Raw genomic sequence first — 22,224 nt, 5'->3', positions numbered from 1 at the left:
TCAGAGGTTTGCCTTACTGTGTGTTTTATGCACATAAATATTTTTCAATATTTAAAAAATAATAAATTTGTGTATGCATGCAAAATGCCATTTATTAAAATGAGATCAGATTGCACTAATGTCCGATGCATATATAAATATTGATTAATCCATCAAATAATTGAAAAAATCCTCCTCACAAAGACACAAGATTAATTTCATTATAACCCCATAGAAGTAATGTAGTTATAATCAGTCTTGCACAAAAAAGTTTAGAATGAGGGATCTGTATTCAAAATTTACAAGATTTATCAGCTTAAATAGAAACACATTAAAAATATATTATAGAAAAGAGATTTGCCAGTGCTGATGGAATAGAGGCAGTTCAATTTCATTACTGTCTCTTTAAAAGTCATTTGCCATTAAAACTTAAAGAGACAGTCAACACCAGAATTTTTGTTGTTTAAAAAGAAAGATAATCCCTTTATTACACATTCTCCAGTTTTGTATAGCCAACACAGTTATAATAATACACATTTTACCTCTGTAATTACCCTGTATCTAAGCCTCTGCAAACTGCCCCCTTTTTTCAGTTCTTTTGACAGACTTGCATTTTAGCCAATCAGTGCTCACTCCTCAGTAAATTCACGTGCATGAGCTCAATGTTATCTATATGAAACACATGAACTAACACCCTCCAGTGGTGAAAAACTGTCAAAATGCATTTAGATTAGAGACGGCCTTCAAGGTCTAAGAAATTAGCATATAAACCTCCTAGGTTTAGCTTTCAACTAAGAATACCAAGAGAACAAAGCAAAATTGGTGATAAAAATAAATTGGAAAGTTGTTTAAAATGATATGCCCTGTCTAAATCATAAAAGTTTTTGTTGGACTTGACTGCCCCTTTAAAGCACTTATGAGGCCTTGGAGACATTTTACATACCACTTAGGGAATAAGGAATAAGGATTTTTCTATCCACCAACAGGTACAACTAGGTGCATAAAGGCAACCTCCTACCAACAAGGTTCCAGGGTTTCACCCATCAGCCAAATTCTGACTGAATTCCCTTGTTCTAGTTAACAATCCACACTAGCTGACAAATATCAAATTCATATAATCAAAACAAACAACACACATTCACGTGTTCATCAATAGTCATTTAGGGCTAGTTCACAAGTGGAGTGCTAAATTTCCGCGCCTGCAAACGGGTAAATTTGCCGTTTACGGGTGCGCAATACGTAATCAGCCTTTACAAAGTGGCTGGTTATTGCAGTAGCAATTAGCACTTATAAAATTAACAAGAGATCAGATCTCTGGTTAATTTTATAAATGTGCCCCAAATGCCCCCAAAATACAGTGTACTGTATTTTATAAAATAACGATAGCAGCATTTCTATTTTTTAATAAAATAGCTGCACTAGGCAGTATTTTGGGGTCAAATTTGGCGGGAGTGGGGTGTTAGTTTACATTGCAGTCTATGTGAACTGTGTGTTCCCAGTATATAAATGTATTTGTTAATATGTACATATATAATTACATTTACTGCCATCACTGTGCTACTTACCCCTTTTACACAGAAGATACTAGGACACCAGAGTCCTAAGGAGGTTTGCTGGTGATAGGAGAGATGGTAGCACCGAGATGTAGGGGCCGCACTCTTGGAGGAATGGAATGATGGTAGAAAATCCTGTTAAAGCAGAATAAAGAGGCACCCCATAGGGTAATATTGTCTGCAATAAACAAACAAGGCACAAAAGGAATATACCCCACCTTGAGGGTGGCTACACACAATGGTAGCGGCACGACCAGAGTGCCTAGCTGGATGGTACGGGACCAACAGAGTTGCCGATGGCCTCACAGTGGATTACGGAACGTCGTACATCAGGTCACGTGGTGGAGAGGACCAATCTCAGGATCGATTACTCCTAGTAGCTTTTGCTGCGCTTAGGTTCTGATGCCGTTTTATTTAAAATTAAAAAATACAGAAGCACAATTTGCCACTTTAATCCTATTATTCTTACAGTTATTATAAATCTTAGAAGTTAAATAATATATAAGAAACAAATTAACCACACTTACTTTTAAAGGGACTGTATGGTTGTGCTGTAGAAGTTTTTTCCGTGCTCTCTAATCAGATTTTTTTATCCAAATTTTGAATATTTTCATGAGTACTCTGAAATTCTGTCTTCAAGTGAATAGCAAGTTTACTGTTTAGAATGTTATATTTAATTTAGGGGAAAATAAATAGAGAAATTCACATTCAGATGTGGTTCACATAGACAGTGTAAGTCTTTAATAATCATGCTACAAATGTGATATTTTTGCTATTTTGAAAAATATTTTCTAGAACTAAATTTTATATTCAAAATAATAAAAGATGGAGAATTCATACCCTATAATGTGGGGGATACTTTGCTGATTGGAATCATATGAAGAAATTTGTTTGTTATGCAACAGGGCTCCCTGTACTGGACTGCTGAGTGTCTCTGGCGGCTTCTGAGAAGAGAGAGCTCAGCTCCCCCCCCCGGGAATCCGGGTGAACGGAGAATAGTGAAATTCTCTACCTAACAACTACATTGACCATGGGAGACTTATGTGTACTTTTGCAGGAGCTGATGTCCTCTTTTGAAAGCACAATGTGCCATAGATTAGATTGTCTCCTGGCCCTCATGGAGTCCACCCACCTCAAGGAGGAGACATCAGTTCAGGAGGAAAGGACGCATGCGGAGTAAGTCGAAGCTGACATGGAACTACAATTAGGTATGTCCGCCCTGCCTGAGAGGGGAGGCCTGGCCACTATGCAATTGAGCAGCTATGAAAGATCTCTGCCTTCTGCTGTGTCCCAGGGGGGTGCGGCCGGCCCTCCAGAGGAAGACAAGGATAGTGGAGTAATGAAGTTAAATGATGAGGCTAGAAAGTCCTTTGCCCCTATAACGAGGAAGCCCACCTGTCTGGCATCTCTTACAGCCCTTCAGAATCCGCCAAGGCCGAAAGTGCCAAGAGGGACCTACCTGACCACAAAGGGCCGCATGCTGCAAGACTATGAACTCAGGGAGCGCCACGCTATCTTTTGCCTACAGGCCTTGTGTTCCTGCAGAAGGGGCATCGGGTAGATGGGATCATCTTCCGGGGATTTGAAAAGGTGTACTGTGTGCTTGAACTGGATGACGGCTTATTGCCTGATGTGCACGCTTTAGGACTCTCTCCCTGACTTTAGTTTTTAGTACATTCAGTATCTTAGGATGAGACCCACCATGCTATAATTCATGTTACTGATGTGCTAGGGTTAATGTATATGTTTCTGGGAGTCATATTATATAAGTGTTCATAAGGAAATATGAGTTACTGTTTTGCTGATCTTGTACATATTGCTCCCCCTATCAAATATGAATACGTGACTAACAGTCAATGTTGTGTACCTAAACTATATAACCTCTGCAGCTTAGACCAATATGGGTAAAATATAGTACATTTCACTTCATATGCAGCTTTTTATGAGCATACTGTATGGTGGAGAGCTCTTCCTTTTATTTATGTATCTCTAAAGGGATGGATGTGACATAGGGATATATCCCTGAAATCCTTTGCTCTCTATTTCTAGAGGAAATTGCCTAGATTAGACAAGAAACCTCTGCACCCTTTTGCTCCCAGCTTAAAGTCAATATAGCTTAGCCTTATTCAGTGACAGAGTGAGTGAGGTGCTCCAACTATCCAACTACTGGTGATTTCTGAAGTGTGTCCCTCACTACATGTATGTCCTTTTGATATATAGTTATTCATTTATATATATTTACCCCATCACAACACATTCTAAATTCTAAATACTTTGTAGTAAATACCGGTGACTTAGCCTCTTCTAGGTGTTAGCCCCACAAATTTTGGAGAGGGGTACTTGGGCTTGAGAGCCCCTTCTAGATAAGCATATGGGACTAGTAAACATAAATATTTCTATTGATCAATTGTATGCAGGTGGCTTAAATGCCGCTGGGTACACTTGGGCCACAGGTTTACATTTTTCATTACTTAACCCTCATGTGCCCCAGAAAAGGGCCTAGAAGATAATTGTTATTTGTATATACTGTCCCACTGAATTGATCTGAGGGGAGATAACTGCAAGATGATGTTGTGATAGGGCCATAGTTTTCCATGATGTTTTGTTATATACATATTTTGGACAAGTATAGGTATGCTCATTCCTACTTGGACAATTTTCATTGAAATTAGGTTGCATAGTTGCTAACACATGCCAATTTAATTCATATGCTATATCTTCTTTATATATTCTGTTATAGACAATATGGATAGTTGTAGGCCTAATCATTCTTATTTGGACATTTTTTTTAATGATGTCAGGCCCAAGGACTGTTGCATATAATTTGTAAGTTAACTATCCACCTGAAAATGTATAAAAGTAAAATGAGGTACTGTACATGGCCAGACAATTTCCCTTATAAGTTGAAACCAAAGTCTGGTTGATATATATAAGACATGCCTCTTGTGTGAGATGCTTGAATATTATTGTTTGTCATATAGGCGTGTTGCCATGCTGTTTTTTCAGTGTATGTTTATATTTGAATTTTTTTACCTCAATAAAAATTATTTAAAAAAAATAAAAAAATAAAAAATAAAAGATAATATTTGTTACATATAAATATTTGATAACAGAAAATATATATTTGCAAATATATTTTTTTATACCCTTTAAATTATATTTTGTAGATATTCAGACATCCCAACCTGCAAAAGCTCATTTCAAACCCCCCCCCCCAGTTATATATATATTGGACACCTTGAAACCCTAAATAAGATAGAGACTTTTCATTAAAGTAGATTCCCACTAAAGTCACAGTAGAAAAAACAGTAGCTTTATTGCAAAACTGCATACAACAAACCTATTTTCCAGTGATCGTAAATTTGTTGAATGCTTAAATATTTTAGAATACGAAGTTTAATTACGTGCAGTAAATAAGGTAGTACTGTATTTGTGTTTTATTGTATTAAAATCAGTGGGGGCTTTTTGGTTACTGGTGCATGCTTTGACGGTTCTATAACGTCCCAGCAACTAAAGGCATTTGTTAAAGAAACACTTTTCCGGATTTGGGCCACATTGGATCATGGTACTTGGAATTTCAGGGAGATTGCATTCCATTTGCTGGCATCAGGGAGTCACTATTACAATCAGGGAGACTCCCTGAACTTCAGGGAGAGTTAAGATGTCTGAGATATTTGGCTGCACTATCTTAGATTTTTTTTTGGCTGTTTGAACATGTAACTCACTCCACTGCAGGACAGCTCTTTGTAGATCTCTATGTAAACAATGGAATAGATTAAATAACTCTCATTCCTGGAACTAATAACTTCCTGAAAGTTCTCTTTGCAACCTAAAAAAATAAATTTTTAATAAATATTTTGGACTGCTCTATTCAGAACAGCGAGTTAAGCGATTAATTCTATTATTATCAAAGGAGCTGAATCTATCTTGTAACCATTGATGTCTCCTTGCATAGAATTCTGCTGCAAATATCGGCATAACAACAATGTCTTAAAACTTTATTAAACAAACAAATTAAAATAGAAAAAAAAAATCCCTAAACAGTCCACCCTTACATACATATAAAAGATGGCTTAAAAACTGTTAAAGACAAATTAAAATAAGACAACCCTATCAGCTTTGAAAAAGCGAAACTCAACCATGATATGAGATACATCTCAGGGGCTATAGAGACTTTGGGATAAATGCATTAAATGGCGTTGCGGACAAGGTTCTTTGCGGCGTCTGGGTTGCGGACCCTGTTCATCTATTGCCATATGTATCATTACACACTCAAAACAGTGTGTAATGCTGCCTCGTCTTTTCGCGCGAGAGAAGGGTCTGTCAATGACCCAGAGCGAGCGTATTCGTGGTGATTTCTCTCTGCCAACTCAGAGGTGGCAGAGATTAAAGAAGCAGCGATCTTATGACTGCTGCTTCTTACATAGCGGGAAGCAGGCTTATGCGAACCTGCCCTGCAAGGGCATCAAAGCAGCATACACCACTTGACAGACCCTTGTTTTATATATATATATATATATATATATACACAATATTCTCCAAAGCTGGGTGGTAATATGAAGTAGCTGAGTGAGGGCAGCATAACACTTTCTAATATTATAACATTTTCTGCTATCTAACGCACAAATGAATTGCATAATTTAACAAAAATGTATTTAATGATATTGAAAATATTTTTGACTGAAACATTTTGTCTGAGGAATGCGTAATCTTTTCCCCGAAATGTCACCATAAAATCTTGGATGTTTTGTACAAGTCTGAAGAGTGTCGTACCTGGTAGTGAACAAGGTTTGCTTGCTATCTATGTTTAACTGGCACCCCAGCAAGATGTAATTTTTTAAGTGTGAGTGCTATCTCCTTTGTGTTTGATACTGCATATATATATATATATATATATATATATATATATATATATATATATATATATATATATATATTTATGTTATTATTATTTTTTAAAACTGATTCAGACCGGAAATGTTTTAAAAGCTTCAAATGAGGCACATAACCCCAAAACAGTTTTCATGGTATTCATAACCCATCAGTAAAATTAATTGTATCCAGTCAAAATACAATGCACCAATGTTTTATTCCTAAGAACCAAACAGTTCCTTCATAGTACCCTGATTTTCAAAACTATATAGCACTGATTGCTTGTAAGCCACTTTCTTCTTACAGAAGTATATGTTATTTTTTCTTGCACACAAAATGGAACACTGGTTCCACTGAACAGACCATACAAGTAAAATGAATCTCTTAAAAATGATGTCATGCATATAAAAAAAGATTTGCATAAAAAAAAAGATTAAATTAGAGATGCGTAAATTGAGTTGGAGACTAAACAGAAGTGCATGTTTGTACAATATTTCCTACCCAGTGACAGACCACACACATATTGCATATAACTATATGTTTTACCCCTGCAAAGAAGTTAAACACAGTTAGATGGAGAGCAAAATTAAAAAAAAAAAAGTGCTAATAATTCGATCCCAGAGCATGCAATTTTAAGCAACTTTCTAATTTAATCCTATTATCAATTTTTCTTGGTTCTCTTGGTAACTTTATTTCAAAAGCAGGAATCTAAGCTAAAGAGCTGGCATATTTTTGGTTCAGCACCATGGGGAGTGCTTGCTGATTGGTGGCTACATTTAGCCACCAATCAGCAAGCACTGCCGAGGTTCTGAACAAAAAATGTGCCGGCTCCTTAGCTTAGATTTCTGCTTTTTGAAATAAAGATATCAAAAAACAAAGAAAAATTGATAAAGGGAGTAAATTAGAAAGTTGCTTAAAATCTGAATCAAGAAAGAAAACATTTGGGTTTAGTATCCCTTTAAGCTTGGCCCTGCCATATATCACAGAGTGTCTGCATGTTATTTCTGTTCGCATACTCTGTTTGAAACTATGCTGATATCTATATTTTTTTCTTTTTATAAATAAGTAATAAAAAGACAATAATATGACAACCACAATATCTGGATTAGGTTTAGAAGAGGTTAGATTATGAACAAACAGTTCTAAGATTGCTGCCAATTTTTCATTGATTTCCCTCTGTCTGAAGAGTTCAGGACATCTACCATCTATTCCATCACACACCTACTTTTCTGTTTGTCTGTTTTTTTATTATTGTAATTGCTTTGTTTCTCATATGATTTGCTTAGGTGTGGTCTCAAAAAGTAACTGCAAAAATGTTCCAGACACGTAAAGACATTATTAAAATGATAGTAAACACTTTACAATTACAATACATTTGTGTTGCAATAGAATAATATATCAGCCAAATCTTACCTTTTTTTAGAAAAAATATAACATATTTTTGCAACAAATAAACTCCACCTTCCTTTTGCCTCATTTGAAGGAATTAATCTGGGCTTGAGATCATAGCTGACAGGGTTAGCCACAGTCATTAGTGAAGAAAAAAAATACATTCTTATGTAATTGTAACACTAGTGATGCTGCTGGGCTAGTGGCAGTTTCCGCTTGGGACTAGCAGTTCTCTGCTGCTCCCTAGCAGTACTTTAGCTATGTGTATAACCTAATTACAGTGATTAAATAAATAGACATGCATCGTCTCTTGTGTTAAAATTACATACTGTAATAAATTTGAATGTAATTTTTTTTAGATTGACCCTTTTTTATACTGCTGATCCCAAGTGGAAACCGATATATTATAAAATATGCGCAGTCTTTTTATATTTACACCTTTTGAGTCACCAGCTCCTACTGAGCATGTGCAAGAATTCACAGAATATAAGTATATACCTTATATACCACAGAATATAATATAAGTATATACCACAGAATATAAGTATATACCTTATATACCACAGAATATAATATACGTATATACCACAGAATATAAGTATATACCTTATATACCACAGAATATAATATAAGTATATACCACAGAATATAAGTATATACCTTATATACCACAGAATATAATATAAGTATATACCACAGAATATAAGTATATACCTTATATACCACAGAATATAATATAAGTATATACCACAGAATATAAGTATATACCTTATATACCACAGAATATAATATAAGTATATACCACAGAATATAAGTATATACCTTATATACCACAGAATATAATATAAGTATATACCACAGAATATAAGTATATACCTTATATACCACAGAATATAATATAAGTATATACCACAGAATATAAGTATATACCTTATATACCACAGAATATAATATAAGTATATACCACAGAATATAAGTATATACCTTATATACCACAGAATATAATATAAGTATATACCACAGAATATAAGTATATACCTTTGTATATAAGTATATAGCTTTGTGATTCACTGATGGTTGTCACATGATACAGTGGAAATAAACATAACTTTGAAGTTTGTCAGAATAAAATCTGCTACCCATTTGAAGTTCAGATTAAGGGGCCTATCTATCAAGCTCCAAATGGAGCTTGATGCCCCGTGTTTCTGGCGAGCCTGCAGACTCGCCAGAAACAGCAGTTATGAAGCAGCGGTCACAAATACCGCTGCTCCATAAAGTGTCCGCCTGCTCTGAGCAGGCGGACAGACATCGCCGCAATTCAACCCGATCGGGTGTATTGACACCTCCCTGCTGGTGAGTCTGCAGGGGGGGGGGGTTGCACCAGCAGCTCTTGTGAGCTGCTGGTGCAATGCTGAATACGGAGAGTGTATTGCTCTCCGTATTCAGAGAGGTCTGGCGGACCTGATCCGCACTGTCGGATCAGGTCTGCCAGACCTTGTTAAATAGAGGCCTAAGTGTTATTACATTGCCTTTTTATCATGCATTTGTTTATTATTCAAATTTACCTTATTTACTGGTCCTTTAATTGCTTAAAACAGCTGTTTAGTTGTTTCATTTAACCCTAGAAGTATCTACAGGCCACCCATCCACAAGTCTAATTTGTTTTTCCTTTTAAATGTGCTTTTACTAGCAATACGGCCATTCAGAAGTTGGATCACTTGTACCACTAACTAAAATCACTTCTGCTATTGACTAATAGAGAACTGTCCAGCATCCCTACTAAAGATGGAATGTTATTTTATGTGACAGTTCGAAAAGAGCAACAGTTCATGCGTGACCCATCTTTAAAACGATATTCTAGGTTCAGCACATACACAGGGGCGCTCTCTGCTTTTATGGACTGTTGTCCATACTACCTGCACTAATATATACATATACAGTATATATATATATATTTATATTTATATATTAGTGTAGTAGACACCTAGGATATCTAAAAGAATATTGTTTGAGGGGTTAAAACAGACAAGTATACAGCCATTTTGACAACTTTGTGATCAAGTTTCAGTGATTCAGAGATAAAAAAAAAGTTAGCTTTACGTTCCCTTTAAGCAAAAGCATTTTGTATTACAAATACCAGCCATAGAAATAAGCAATATTAATTATTCTGCTAAAAGTAACCCTGAATGGGAAATACTGATTTTAAAATGAATCTAAAATACACTATATCTTTAAAAATGGATTTTCTCAAACATCTACTCAATGGCCATTGTGTTCTCTTACTACAATCCATCTCATGGTATTCATCCATTAGCATCAAGGTCTTTATGTTAAAATGGCACAATGAAAACAATTGTATTTCAATATAACTTTAATGATGGCAGGCGCTGATTATGCTGTAATTAAAGTGAGGTAGAACATCCTGGTGAGATCATTACATTTAATATATGGTAAAATTGCATGTCAGAATGAAGTACATGCAATTGGAAAATAATAACTAGACATGAAGCTAGCAGGTAGTATCTGGAACCTGGTATACTAGAATTGGATAGTGAAACATGGCATCACTTTTAAATTGAAATTTTAAGTTACATGGAAATAGAGTACATTGGTTTCTTGTTTGCAGCTCACAATGCAGTTACTTCTAAAAAAAAAACCCCAATATATTTGTTACATTCATGAGTAAAGAAATATTTTGTACTTACTGTAACAAGACAATATTCTCTTAAATATTTTAAAGGTATATTTTGTTCAAATATAAAGAGAATAAAAATAAACAAAAACTGTGATTTCCCTTCAGCCCATCTTATGGCTACTGGCTATATGCACCAATAAAGGGATAGACAGGTCAAACATGAAATGTACATGGGTACATTTCAATTTGAAATATGAGAATATATTTTCATTAAAGGGACATGAAACCCATTTTTTTTTTCTTTCATTATTCAGATAGAGAATATGATTTTAAACAACTTTCTAATTTACTTCTATTTTCTAATTTGTTTAATTATCTTGTTATCATTTGTTGAAGGTGCAGCAATGCACTAATGGTTTCTAACTGAACACATGGGTGAGCCAATCACAATCGGTATATATATATATATATATGCAACCACCAATTAACAGCTAGAACCTAGGTTCTCTGCTGCTCCTGAGCTTGTCTAGATAAACCTTTCAGCAAAGGATAACAAGAGAAGGAAGCAAATTAAAGGGACACTGAACCCAAATGTTTTCTTTAGTGATTCAGATAGAGCATGCAATTTTAAGCAACTTTCTAATTTACTCCTATTATCAATTTTTCTTCATTCTCTTGATATCTTTATTTGAAAAAGAAGGCATCTAAGCTTTTTTTTTGTTTTTGTTTTTTGGTTCAGACCTCTGGACAGCACTTTTTTATTGGTGGATGAATTTATCCACCAATCAGCAAGCTCAACCTTGGTTGTTCACCAAAAATGGGCCGGCATCTAAACTTAAATTCTTGCATTTCAAATAAAGATACCAAGAGAATGAAGAAAATGTGATAATAGGAGTAAATTAGAAAGTTGCTTAAAATTTCATGCTCTATCTGAATCACGAAAGAAAAAAAATGGGTTCAGTGTCCCTTTAAATAATAGATGTAAATTGGAAAGTTGTTTAAACTTGTATTCTCTATCTGAATCATGTACCTTTTTAACAAAAATGCTTTTAGTAAAAGTTATTGCTGATTTTCTGCAGCATACGCACATATCCTGTAAGGCCCTAGTATTCAACACCAGGCATGCTCAGAGAGCTGGCGGTAGTGTATATTGCTTCTGAAGACATGATTTGTGGCATACAAGCTACTGTGGACTCTCTGAGAAGGTGGGGTATTTAAACACTGATGCACGGACCTTCACAGGATATGTGCGTATGCCATTGAAAAACAGTAATAACTTTTACTAGAAGCATTTTTGCTAATGAAAGTATATTGGAAAAATGCTTCTATTTTAAATTGAAATTCACCCATGCACATTTCTTTTTTGACCTTTCTATTCCTTTAATGGTGCATCTAGCCAGTAGCCACAAGCAGGATGGCCTAAAGTCTCTTGTTTTTCTCAATACTTCTCACTGCGTTCCCTCATCTGCGTCGCTGTGATTCTCTTTCTCTTGCTCTGATGTCATTTATTTGTGTTATATCTTATTCTATTTAAAAGTTTCAGTAAGAATATTTTGGTGCCAAAAATACTTTCAGGAACAAGGCAGTGGTATTTGTATATAGATATAATGAGAACAATCCAAAAAGTTAGGAGCCAAGGGTAAAAATTTGGGAGCCAGTGGCTCATTGTCTATGGGGTTTGTCTAGCCATGTCCTATATTACCAAGATAAAAGCATTAACATTCATGTGTCAGCAGCCAGTATAATTAGCTACTAACTTTGGTGTGTGCATGGCACATGATTGCCCAATCACAAGGCCCCTCTTAAAGGGGATGTATGTGTGTTTGTTTATAGAGCTATATCATGTAGAATTACATGTCTACTTTCCCTTAAACAGTGCTCTAACAGAGAAATCTAAGTCTGAGTAAACAAACACCATACATTGCACTCTCTGGACTTTTATTTATTAAACTAAATCATAACATGACAGTAACAGGGTTTGAGAATTGTGTCATTTTTACACCAAAACATCACTGTCCTGTTATGGATAAGCACAAAGGATCAGCACAACACAGTGCCAATAGCCGTTAATGTCAAACATAAAGTGTCCTGGTGCAGCACCTGATAGACCCCCCTTCACTGGGTCCCAGGGTATAATCAAAAAAAGACACAAAGATGGCACTCAGTGTAGGTAACTGTACCTCTTTATTAAGGTGAGCAACGTTTCGAGGCTCCTGCCCCTTTCTCACTGTCCTGTTATGTTTTTCTTTAGTAAATATATTTTGTTTTAAATGCATTTGCAGTCAAAAAATTACTTGCTCTTATTGGTTAGAGCATGTAATTTTAAGACTAACCCTTTAATGCTATGTGTTTAACCCATGCAACGTTAACTGCCACTGATCCAATCCAGCAGCACTGGTCATATGAAACAGCTGTGTGACTAATGCTGGTGATTGGATCAGTGGCAGCTTCTGCTTAGTGCCAGACGGTACTTCTACTATGTGTTTAACCCCTTTGTAGGAGTTAAACACATAGCATTAATTGGCCGCTAGTCTTAAAATTGCATGCTCTAACCAACTAGGGAATGTAGTTTTATGGCTATAATGGTTCTTTTTTTTTTATTTTATTTTAATATGTGTACTATAAATGTGCCTACAAACCATAAACAATGTATTTTGTTTATGTGAAATCTGTAAGGACAGATATCCATGTACGCTGTTTATTCGCTCTTTGCTCCAGCTACATAATAAATGATTTTGTCAATGCTTATTATGACTAATGCTGTCAGATACTCTGCTATATTTGTTTTCAGTCATTCCTCTCTGACTCTGTTTTATTTCATTTTAGGAACCATAAATGAACACAACTCCAAATGTATCATGCCCTTCAAAACTGAGATATTCCTGCTTATGTTTATTGAGCTATAAACACGTGCATCAGCTGCGAGTATATATTCCTCACTGCATTATGAACTGGATGACAACATCCTGGATGTAAGTTGAATAATTATTTAATGTTGTCTGGGTGCCCCGTAAGTTGTGTTACAATGCCAGAAAGACTTGGGGAAATGTTCATAGATGTTTGGACCCCATTAATCATATTATGGATTACTGTTCTTCCTCATGCTTATATGGCTCCAAAGAATGACTCTCACATATTCTCAATTGACAACACAATGGAACTTAATGTACTCAATGATGGACAGAAAGTACTTAACCGATCCAAAAGAGGCTGGGTATGGAACCAAATGTTTGTACTGGAGGAGTTTTCTGGACCTGAACCCATACTCGTTGGAAGGGTATGTACTGCATTTTAATTGATTTTTTTGTAACCATTTTAAATGTAATTAAAATATCAAAGAAGGTTGAAAAGATAATTTGCATTACAAATAATATTAAAAAAATGAACAATAACAAATTTGCCTACAGACTTTTATTTCTACTATAATATTTGGCCTGCACTTTACCTATATTAAAAGGCTTTACTTTATATGGCATTTTACCACTTTCTGGTAATAGTCCTACATTTCTATTAAAAATCTTTTAGATTAAAAGTAAGTACATTCAATAGGATTTTTCAGAAATAAATTCATGGACATTATTTGGATCTTTAAAGATATAAAAACTGTATAAATTTAACTGAACCAGTTTTACTTATAGTGTGTGTGTTTACACTGATGTAAATATGTGCACGCATGCACACGCACGCACACGCACGCACACACACACACATAATATATGTTCTCCACAGAACTTTTTGCCAGTTGGGTGTCATTATGAAGTAACCTGGTGGGAGCAGTGTAATACTTTGCTGTCTCTGTTACTTATAAATGTTACTTAAGCTATCCAAAGCACAAATTAATTTACATAACTTAATATATATTGATTTAATGATAATTTATGCAACAAACATTGAAAATGTTTGATATTTGGTGAATTTTATTTAATATTAGTTTAAGTTTCAGCTGGGTGGTCAGTAAAATCAGCTGGGAGGTGCACCCATTAAATAGGTCAAAGGGATAACACTGTATATACATATATACACTAGGTTAGTACTATAAGTTATAGGCCCCCATTTATCAAACTGCAGACAGACAAGGTTCCCATAGAGAAACATTATCTGCCCAGGATTGCAGCAAGTGGACAGCATTTGATGCACATCGCACAAGCAATTGCTTGTGCAGCTGCAGTTCTTGTGTAACCAGGTGATCCTGACTAAGAAGATTTAAAGTGAATGTAAACTCGGTAACGTCACAGCATAGATTTTACAAAATAAGGCAGACTTTCATTCATGATTTTTTTTACATTTTGTATATTTCTTCAAAATTCTACCTTTTTATGCTCTAACGATTAGCGCTATTCCTACTGGTTACTTGATTGACAGATGACAAATATTCAATTGACTAACCATGATAGGGGCTGAATGCCCCGGCGGGGTGGGGGGGAATGATAAGTCGATTGAATATTCGTGATCCGTCAATCAAGTAATCAGTATGGCAGGTGGAGAAACGGCGCTAATCGTTAGAGCATAAAAAGTTAGAATTTTGAAGAAATATACAAAATGTAAAAAAAAGTCATGAATGAAAGTCTGCCTTAGTTTGTAAAATCTATGCTGTGACGTTACCGAATGAGGGCAAGTTTACATTCACTTTAACTCTGTCCCCCTTGAGGTGGTAGAGAGGTTAACTAGCAGCAGTCCTGAAATGCTTGGGCTCTGAAGCTTTGTCCACAGCTTCATAAATGGTACCTATAAAATAAACTTATTAACAACTACTCTGTCATATTTGTATTTGTTCTATAGTTTATTATGTAACAGCATTTTGTACAGTGTTACATAGCATTTTACCTCAAGTATTTTCTATGATACCCTTGAGAGATATTGGGTGACTGGAGGTGCAGAAAAGAAAAAGGAGACCCCCACTGGCACTTTTATAATGCCTGGCACATCTGTGAGCCCCACTACAAATTGTTCAACTTCTTATAGAAAAGACCTAAAACACAGCCAGCAGTGATCATGTTTACTTTCATTTTCTCCTTCCTTCTCCTCTCTGTAGCAGGCATAAATTAGCCCAAATGCCGGACATCCCCCCTCAAGGCCATTGCATTCACATCAGGTGGGCTTCAGTCCTGGTTGTTTGAGATTAGGAGCCCTTCCCCTGCATAGGCAAATTTTCAGGGACAGCCAAAATGTGAGCAAGTGTTTCCTGCAGGAGCCGTTGTTTGTGCATATTCACTCCCTAGTGCACACATTACTGTGAAGCAATGAGCTACAATCTGTCTGATATACAGTGTGGTAGAAGGAGCAGTCTGACATAAGTCTATGGACTCTATTTAACAAACAGCGGGCGTGCAAGGTTTGTTGTCATGACCCTCATCCGCCCAGCCTTGCGGCAGGCGGGCAGCAGTACTCTGCCCTAGTTTAACATTGCACAATGCACTGATTGGACAACGCCACACCCTGCCTATAAAGCACAAGATAGTGCTGTCAATCATCCTGATAGAATGGGTTTGGGTGATTGCAATCTGCCACCTATAGTGTTGCGCATAGGTTAATTAGCAGCGACCTTTAGACCATTGCTACTTAACTAGTGTTTCAGCTGGGCTCTGAAGCTGCTATCACAGCTTGGTAATTAGAGCCCTATAGCTGGAAGTTGGTATGAAAAATTACAACAAATTTTAATTTAAATTCTATATCTCAGTAAGGGCCCAATTATTAAAAACTCACCGGCATAGAGAGAAATCACAAAACAGAATTGGACCTTTTTTTTTCTTACATTAAATTGTAATGTATATGTTGTTCCCTCACAGCAATTCTATGAGGGACCTCGCAGTATTGATGAGATTTGTTACATAATCTCACCAGACCAGAGGGCTTTAGAGAATTATAATCTAAGTCTGGTGTCTGTTCTTGATTTATTTTTATTATTTTGTTATTCCTTCTGTTTTAGTTCATTTGTTGTCTCATAAGCAGCCATCTAATATAATAATTTTCTGCAGTTTCAACAGTTGCGCATCCCACAGTGTAATTATTTAAGCTGCGGAAAATTCTATAATTAACCACACATGCATATATTTATATACTTTATACATTTGTATACTTTGGGGAGAGAAGGGAGGACAACTTTTTTGCTAACTCCATCTGTTAATTGCACAAATTAATCACTAGATGAGGAGAACAGTAAAGAAGCAGTGTACAGTTAAAGCATACTCTTAACTGTAATATCCTAACCTTGTACTTTCCATAAACAGTGTGGTGCGACATACAGTTCTAGTGAAAAAGACTGAAAGATCTGCCATAAGTTTAACACAAATATTATACAGCAACATAATGGAATTCAGAGGATGGGCAGCTTAACTTTACATCTTTTGATTCTACTTTTTATGCTGGGTACATTTTCCATCCATTTACCCATGTAACAAAAATGTGATGCTTAACATATTTCAATAGATTAGTAAAATAATCATAATTAAGAAACATAATAATGTTATATTTTACAAAATGTATATACATCAGAATTAGTGCTATATGCTATGCTGTACTTCTGTTTAGGTGTCAAACTCTTCTCTACTTCCTGTTTACTAGCCAATCAAAACACACCTTGCAAACATTCCCTGTCATCTGTGTTCAAAATGATGTGTTAAGGGCCTTCTGATCTATCTCATAGCTCTATCTCTCGGCTTGATTTACTGCTTTGTAATAAAAGAGCACATTATAAAAAATGGACAATAATAATATTTATGTTGCTACTGAGACTTAATTATTTCTCTTCATGCATTAAAATTGACTACAGTTAATACCCAGATTTTATCAGTGGTTACTGTAGGCATGGATATCTTGCATACTGACAAACAAACCTTGGGAATGAGGTTAGCTAGTTAAGATATTCTTAAGCACCCTCTAACTTAAACCCCATGCTGTACAAAACCAAAGGAAAGCATAATTCAGAGAAATTTTAATGATGTGATAGCGTGAATAAAAAATGAAATGTGCAGGGTAAAATTTAAGCACACACTAATTTTCATACACATAACAAGGCTTAATCAGATTCTACAATATAACAGTATGTTCGAGAGTCTTCAAATTAGAGTTTAGATGTACTGTGAAATAAATGGTATGGAATTTATGTTTCGATAAAAAAAAACTTGTGGCCTATTCTGATCTTTTTAAAATACTTAATTAAAATGTTGTGCACAATTAATATTGTGTGTGATATTTTGCAGTGTATATATGGAATAAAGTACCACTAACAACTGTACATAATATCGTAAATTATGTTTTTTTTATGTCATTTGCATGAAAGATCAGAAATTATTAAAGGGATATGAAACCCAATTTTTTTTCTTTCATGATTCATATAGAGCATGCAATTTTAAGCAACTTTCCAATGTACTCCTATTATTAATTTTTCTTCGTTCTCTTGGTATCTTTATTCGAAAAGGCAGGAATGTAAGCTTAGGAGCGGCCCATTTTTAGTTCAGAACCTGGGTAGCGCTTGCTGATTGGTAGCAACCAAAAAGGTACAATAATTGATGTGTAAGTTACTGGTAGACACAAGGTAAAAAGACTTCCTAGTTGTGGAAAATATACATGATAGGATTAAGAGTGGTGTCTAAGTTAGAACTTTTCTGGGAGGGGGTAATTGTGTGACCCCCACAGACCATCATGCCCAGTCACCTACAAATTATCCAGTATTTTTTTAGAGGGCAGCTGGCAACCATATTAATAGCATTTGAGCTATTACCTCTTTTAATAGCAGTAAAGCTGATGATGTGGTAGATCGAGTAGTTAATTAACTAACTGTTTTAGCTGTAATACTTATTCCAGTTTATGGGTTGCAGGTTGGAATCAATAGCAGAGAGCACTCAAAGACAGATGAGACGCCTTATAGATAATGCAAGGTGTTTGATTAAAGTTATTCCGTTGTGCGTTATTTGAAATCACATTAGAAAAGTAAATCATTTTACCCATAGAAGTTTATCACTTGTAAGTATATTAAGATTTGTATGGGTTGAACTGGATGGACTTTCTTTTATAAACCTCATCTACTATGTTACTAGTATTGCAAAGTTTGCATGTCCCATAACAGAAAGGAGTATAAAATGTGTGTGCAATTTTTGATGGTTTGTCACCATAGTTAAACATACTTCCATAATTTACAAACTTTAAAACAACAGTAGTAGCACAGAGGTGGCTGACCAAACCAAATGCATCCAATATAGAAACAACAATCCTTCAGCTTCTTGAATAAAAAGAGCTTTATTAATGTATCTTCAACACAGGGTCCATAGAAACAGCAATGTTTCAGGCTTTAACAACTGCCATTATTCAGCATGAATAAGGGCAGTTCTTGAAGGGACAATCTAGTAAAAATTGAACTTTCATGATTCAGACAGGGCATGCAATTTTAAACAACTTTTCAATTTACTTTTATCATCAAATTTGCTTTGTTCCCTTGGTATTCTTTGTTGAAAGCTAAACCTAGGTAGGCTCATATGCTAATGTCTATGGCCTTGAAGGCAACCTCTTATCTCAGTGCATTTTGAAAGTTTTTCACAACTAGACAGCGCTATTTCATGTGTGCCATATAGACAACATTGTGCTCACTTCCATGGAGCTGTTTATGAGTCAGCCCGGTTTGGATGAAATGCAAGTCTGTCAAAAGAACTTAGATAAGGGGCTGTCTGCAGAGGCTTAATGCAAGATAATCACAAAAAAGTGTATTAATATAACAGTGTTGGTTATGCAAAACTGGGGAATGGGTAATAAAGGAATTATCTATCTTTTTAAACAATTGCAATTCTGGAGTAGACTGTCCCTTTAAAGCCTGAACCTTTTACTGTTTCTATGGACCCTGTATTGAAGATACATTAATAAAGTTTTTTTTATTCAGGCAGCTGGAGGATCAACATATCTCTATGTCTCTTACTAGTGTTTTACTAGACAACCTTCTGTGTCCTTTAACGTGCTCTAACTCATGTTTTATTGATAGCATGAAATATAGCACTTACGTCTATTAAGCAAGCGCAAAAGGTTGCTCAGATATAAGCGGTATGAAATGAACACATACAGTAATAACACTTTATATATTACGTCCCTTTTGTGCTTCACTTTCTAATCTGGTTCTCAGGCTTTTGTCTTTCCTAGGTTTATAAAATAATTGTGTAATAATATATATTATCCGCTGCTTATTATCCATTAATAGACAACATCTGCATGCTAAATGCTTTTAATCCCCTTGGGGGAGGGACCGAAAAGGGCCATATAAATAACACAGTCCATTATTATTTATTGTTAACTTCACATACATTTTTATAATATAATTTGGAATGCTGTTATTTACAATTATTTTACAATATTAATTATTAATAATCATAAATAGATTTGTGTTCTTAGGCTATTGTCTTCAGGATACCCTAGCAAGCCTGGAATAAAAAACTTATTTTCAGCTCAGATGGAAAATATTACTCCTATATCGTAATAATAATTTAAAATGATTATATGTACTTACAACTTAATGTGTGCATTTTATTGTAGCCCTCATTAGTGACACTGTCAGTGGGATATATTCCGATAATTTTGAAAGGATTGTCAAGATTTATTACAAAAATCTACTATTAAAATCTATGGGAAATTTTAATAGTTTCATAAATTTTCTCAAAGAATCAGAATTAGGTTAGGAATATAAAATAAATTGTCTTTTTAGAGTTAAAGGGACACTTACTATTTCATTTTTGAATAAAATCATTTTTGTAGTATACATGTTTTAGCAAAAATACTTCTAATAAAAGCTATAGCTTTTTTAAAAGTGTATTTATGTATGCACAGTGCACAAGCATTTTAAACTCAGCAATTGCTCAGAGAGCCTAAGGTGCTTATACCATCTGGTAATAAATCCGTTAGTTAATTGCTGAAATTATACCAAGCCCCACTGGCGCACTGAGCTTCTGCAATATTTAAAATGCTGATGTACTGAGAATATCTAGCTATGCTTCACATGCACATGCAGAGAAAAATGTTAACACTAAAACAGTGATACCTTTTAATAGAAACATTTTTCTAATACCTATATGTGTATGTATATGTGTGTGTGTGTGTGTATATATATATATATATATGTAATTGCAAATATGTTTTTATTCAAAGATGTAATTCATCTATGTGCATTTAAATTTTGACAGGAATGTCCCTTTAAACTTAAGCACTTTTTTTGTTTCAATTGGTTGCAAACTGCATAAAATTTCTGTTGCTGTAAACAGAAATAAGGGGCCAATTTATCATGCCCCGTATGCATCTGTTTCCGCGCTAGTTAAGAAGCAGGGGTCTTAAAACCGCTGCTCCTTAACTCGTCCACCATCTCTGAGGCGGTGGACAGCAATCCGCTCGATCGGATACAATCGGGTTGATTGACACCCCCTGCTAGTGGCCGATTGTTCACGAATGTACAGTGGGCAGCATTGCACAAGCATTTAATTAGAAATGCTTGTGCAATGATAAATGCTGATGGCGTATGCTGTCTGCATTTATTGATGTGTGGCCGACATGATCCTCTACAGCTTGCACTATGATAAATTGACCCCATAAACTTGTAGGCACCTTAATAATCCATTTACATCTATACATAGATAGGTCCTGTCTATCTGTCTATCTCTCGGTCTATCTGTCTGTCTGCTTGTCTATCTATCATTTATCTATCTAAAAAATAACTTATTTCATTGTCTGTGGAATCATAATAAAAAAAAGAAAGACATGGGGAGGAGGATGGATATAAAGCATTTGAGAAAGGAAAATAAATATTTGTATAATCTGAACAATGCAACGTCTTCAAAATGTAATAGGTTGATTAGAACTGCTGTATTTTTTCCTTTAAATGTTGCCGTAGCCTCGATTTATAAATACTCACATCTATCTATCAATCAATCATTCCAAACTATGAAAATAATATTTAACCCATAAAAAATCTGCATCCCAATCCTTAGTAATGCATTGTCTCTTGCTAAAATATTGATTTAACTTTCGTTCTATAAAATATGTGTTCCTTATCTCTAACTCTAGATGGCCTTTTGAACTGCTCAATCTCTTGAAAACCAAAAAATGTTTTGTGAAGATTGAAGCCCTCAGCATATTGCAGTGTCAACATCACGATTCTCTCTTTTTTATTTTTTTAAATGTCATCTTTTAAGTGATGTTGTGCACTGCTCTCATTTGGTGCTATGCTCTGATGGTAGATAAATAACTAACGGCTAGATTACGAGTTTTACATTATGAGGGGTGCGGTGCTAACACGTTATTGTCACCGCTCACTTACCTACAGCGCTGGTATTACAGGTTTTCCTAATCCCCGGCGTTATCAGGCAAGAAGTGAGCGTAGAGCAAAATTGTGCTCCATACCGCACTCCAATACCAGCGCTGCTTAACTCAACGGTGAGCTGGTTTTACGTGCTCGTGCACGATTTCCCCATAGACTTCAATGGGGAGAGCCGGCTGAAAAAAAGCCTAACACCTGCAAAAAAGCAGCGTAAAGCTCCGTAACGCAGCCCCATTGATTCCTATGGGGAAACTAAATTTATGTTTACACCTAACACCCTAACATGAACCCCAAATATAAACACCCCTAATCTTACACTTATTAACCCCTAATCTGCCACCCCGACATCGTCGACACCTACATTATACTTATTAACTCCTAATCTAAACACCCCTAATCTTACACTTATTAACCCCTAATCTGCCACCCCGACATCGTCGACACCTACATTATACTTATTAACCCCTAATCCAGAACCCCCCAACATCGCCGACACCTACATTATACGTATT

The 22,224-nt window shown here is 35.4% G+C and overlaps 1 protein-coding gene across 1 annotated transcript in view; it reads left to right on the top strand.

Moving 5' to 3' along the window:
• Positions 1-22,224, top strand: part of CDH8 (cadherin 8) — a 658,573-nt gene that overhangs the window by 11,327 nt on the left and 625,022 nt on the right. The window contains exon 2 of the mRNA XM_053699570.1: positions 13,255-13,705. Coding sequence (XP_053555545.1) covers positions 13,421-13,705 — 285 coding nt within the window. The 5' untranslated portion in view covers positions 13,255-13,420. The remainder of the gene's footprint in view (positions 1-13,254; positions 13,706-22,224) is intronic.

Source organism: Bombina bombina, chromosome 1 (genome assembly GCF_027579735.1).
Source record: "Bombina bombina isolate aBomBom1 chromosome 1, aBomBom1.pri, whole genome shotgun sequence".
Classification (NCBI taxonomy): domain Eukaryota; kingdom Metazoa; phylum Chordata; class Amphibia; order Anura; family Bombinatoridae; genus Bombina; species Bombina bombina.
This window is presented reverse-complemented; position numbering and strand designations above follow the sequence as displayed.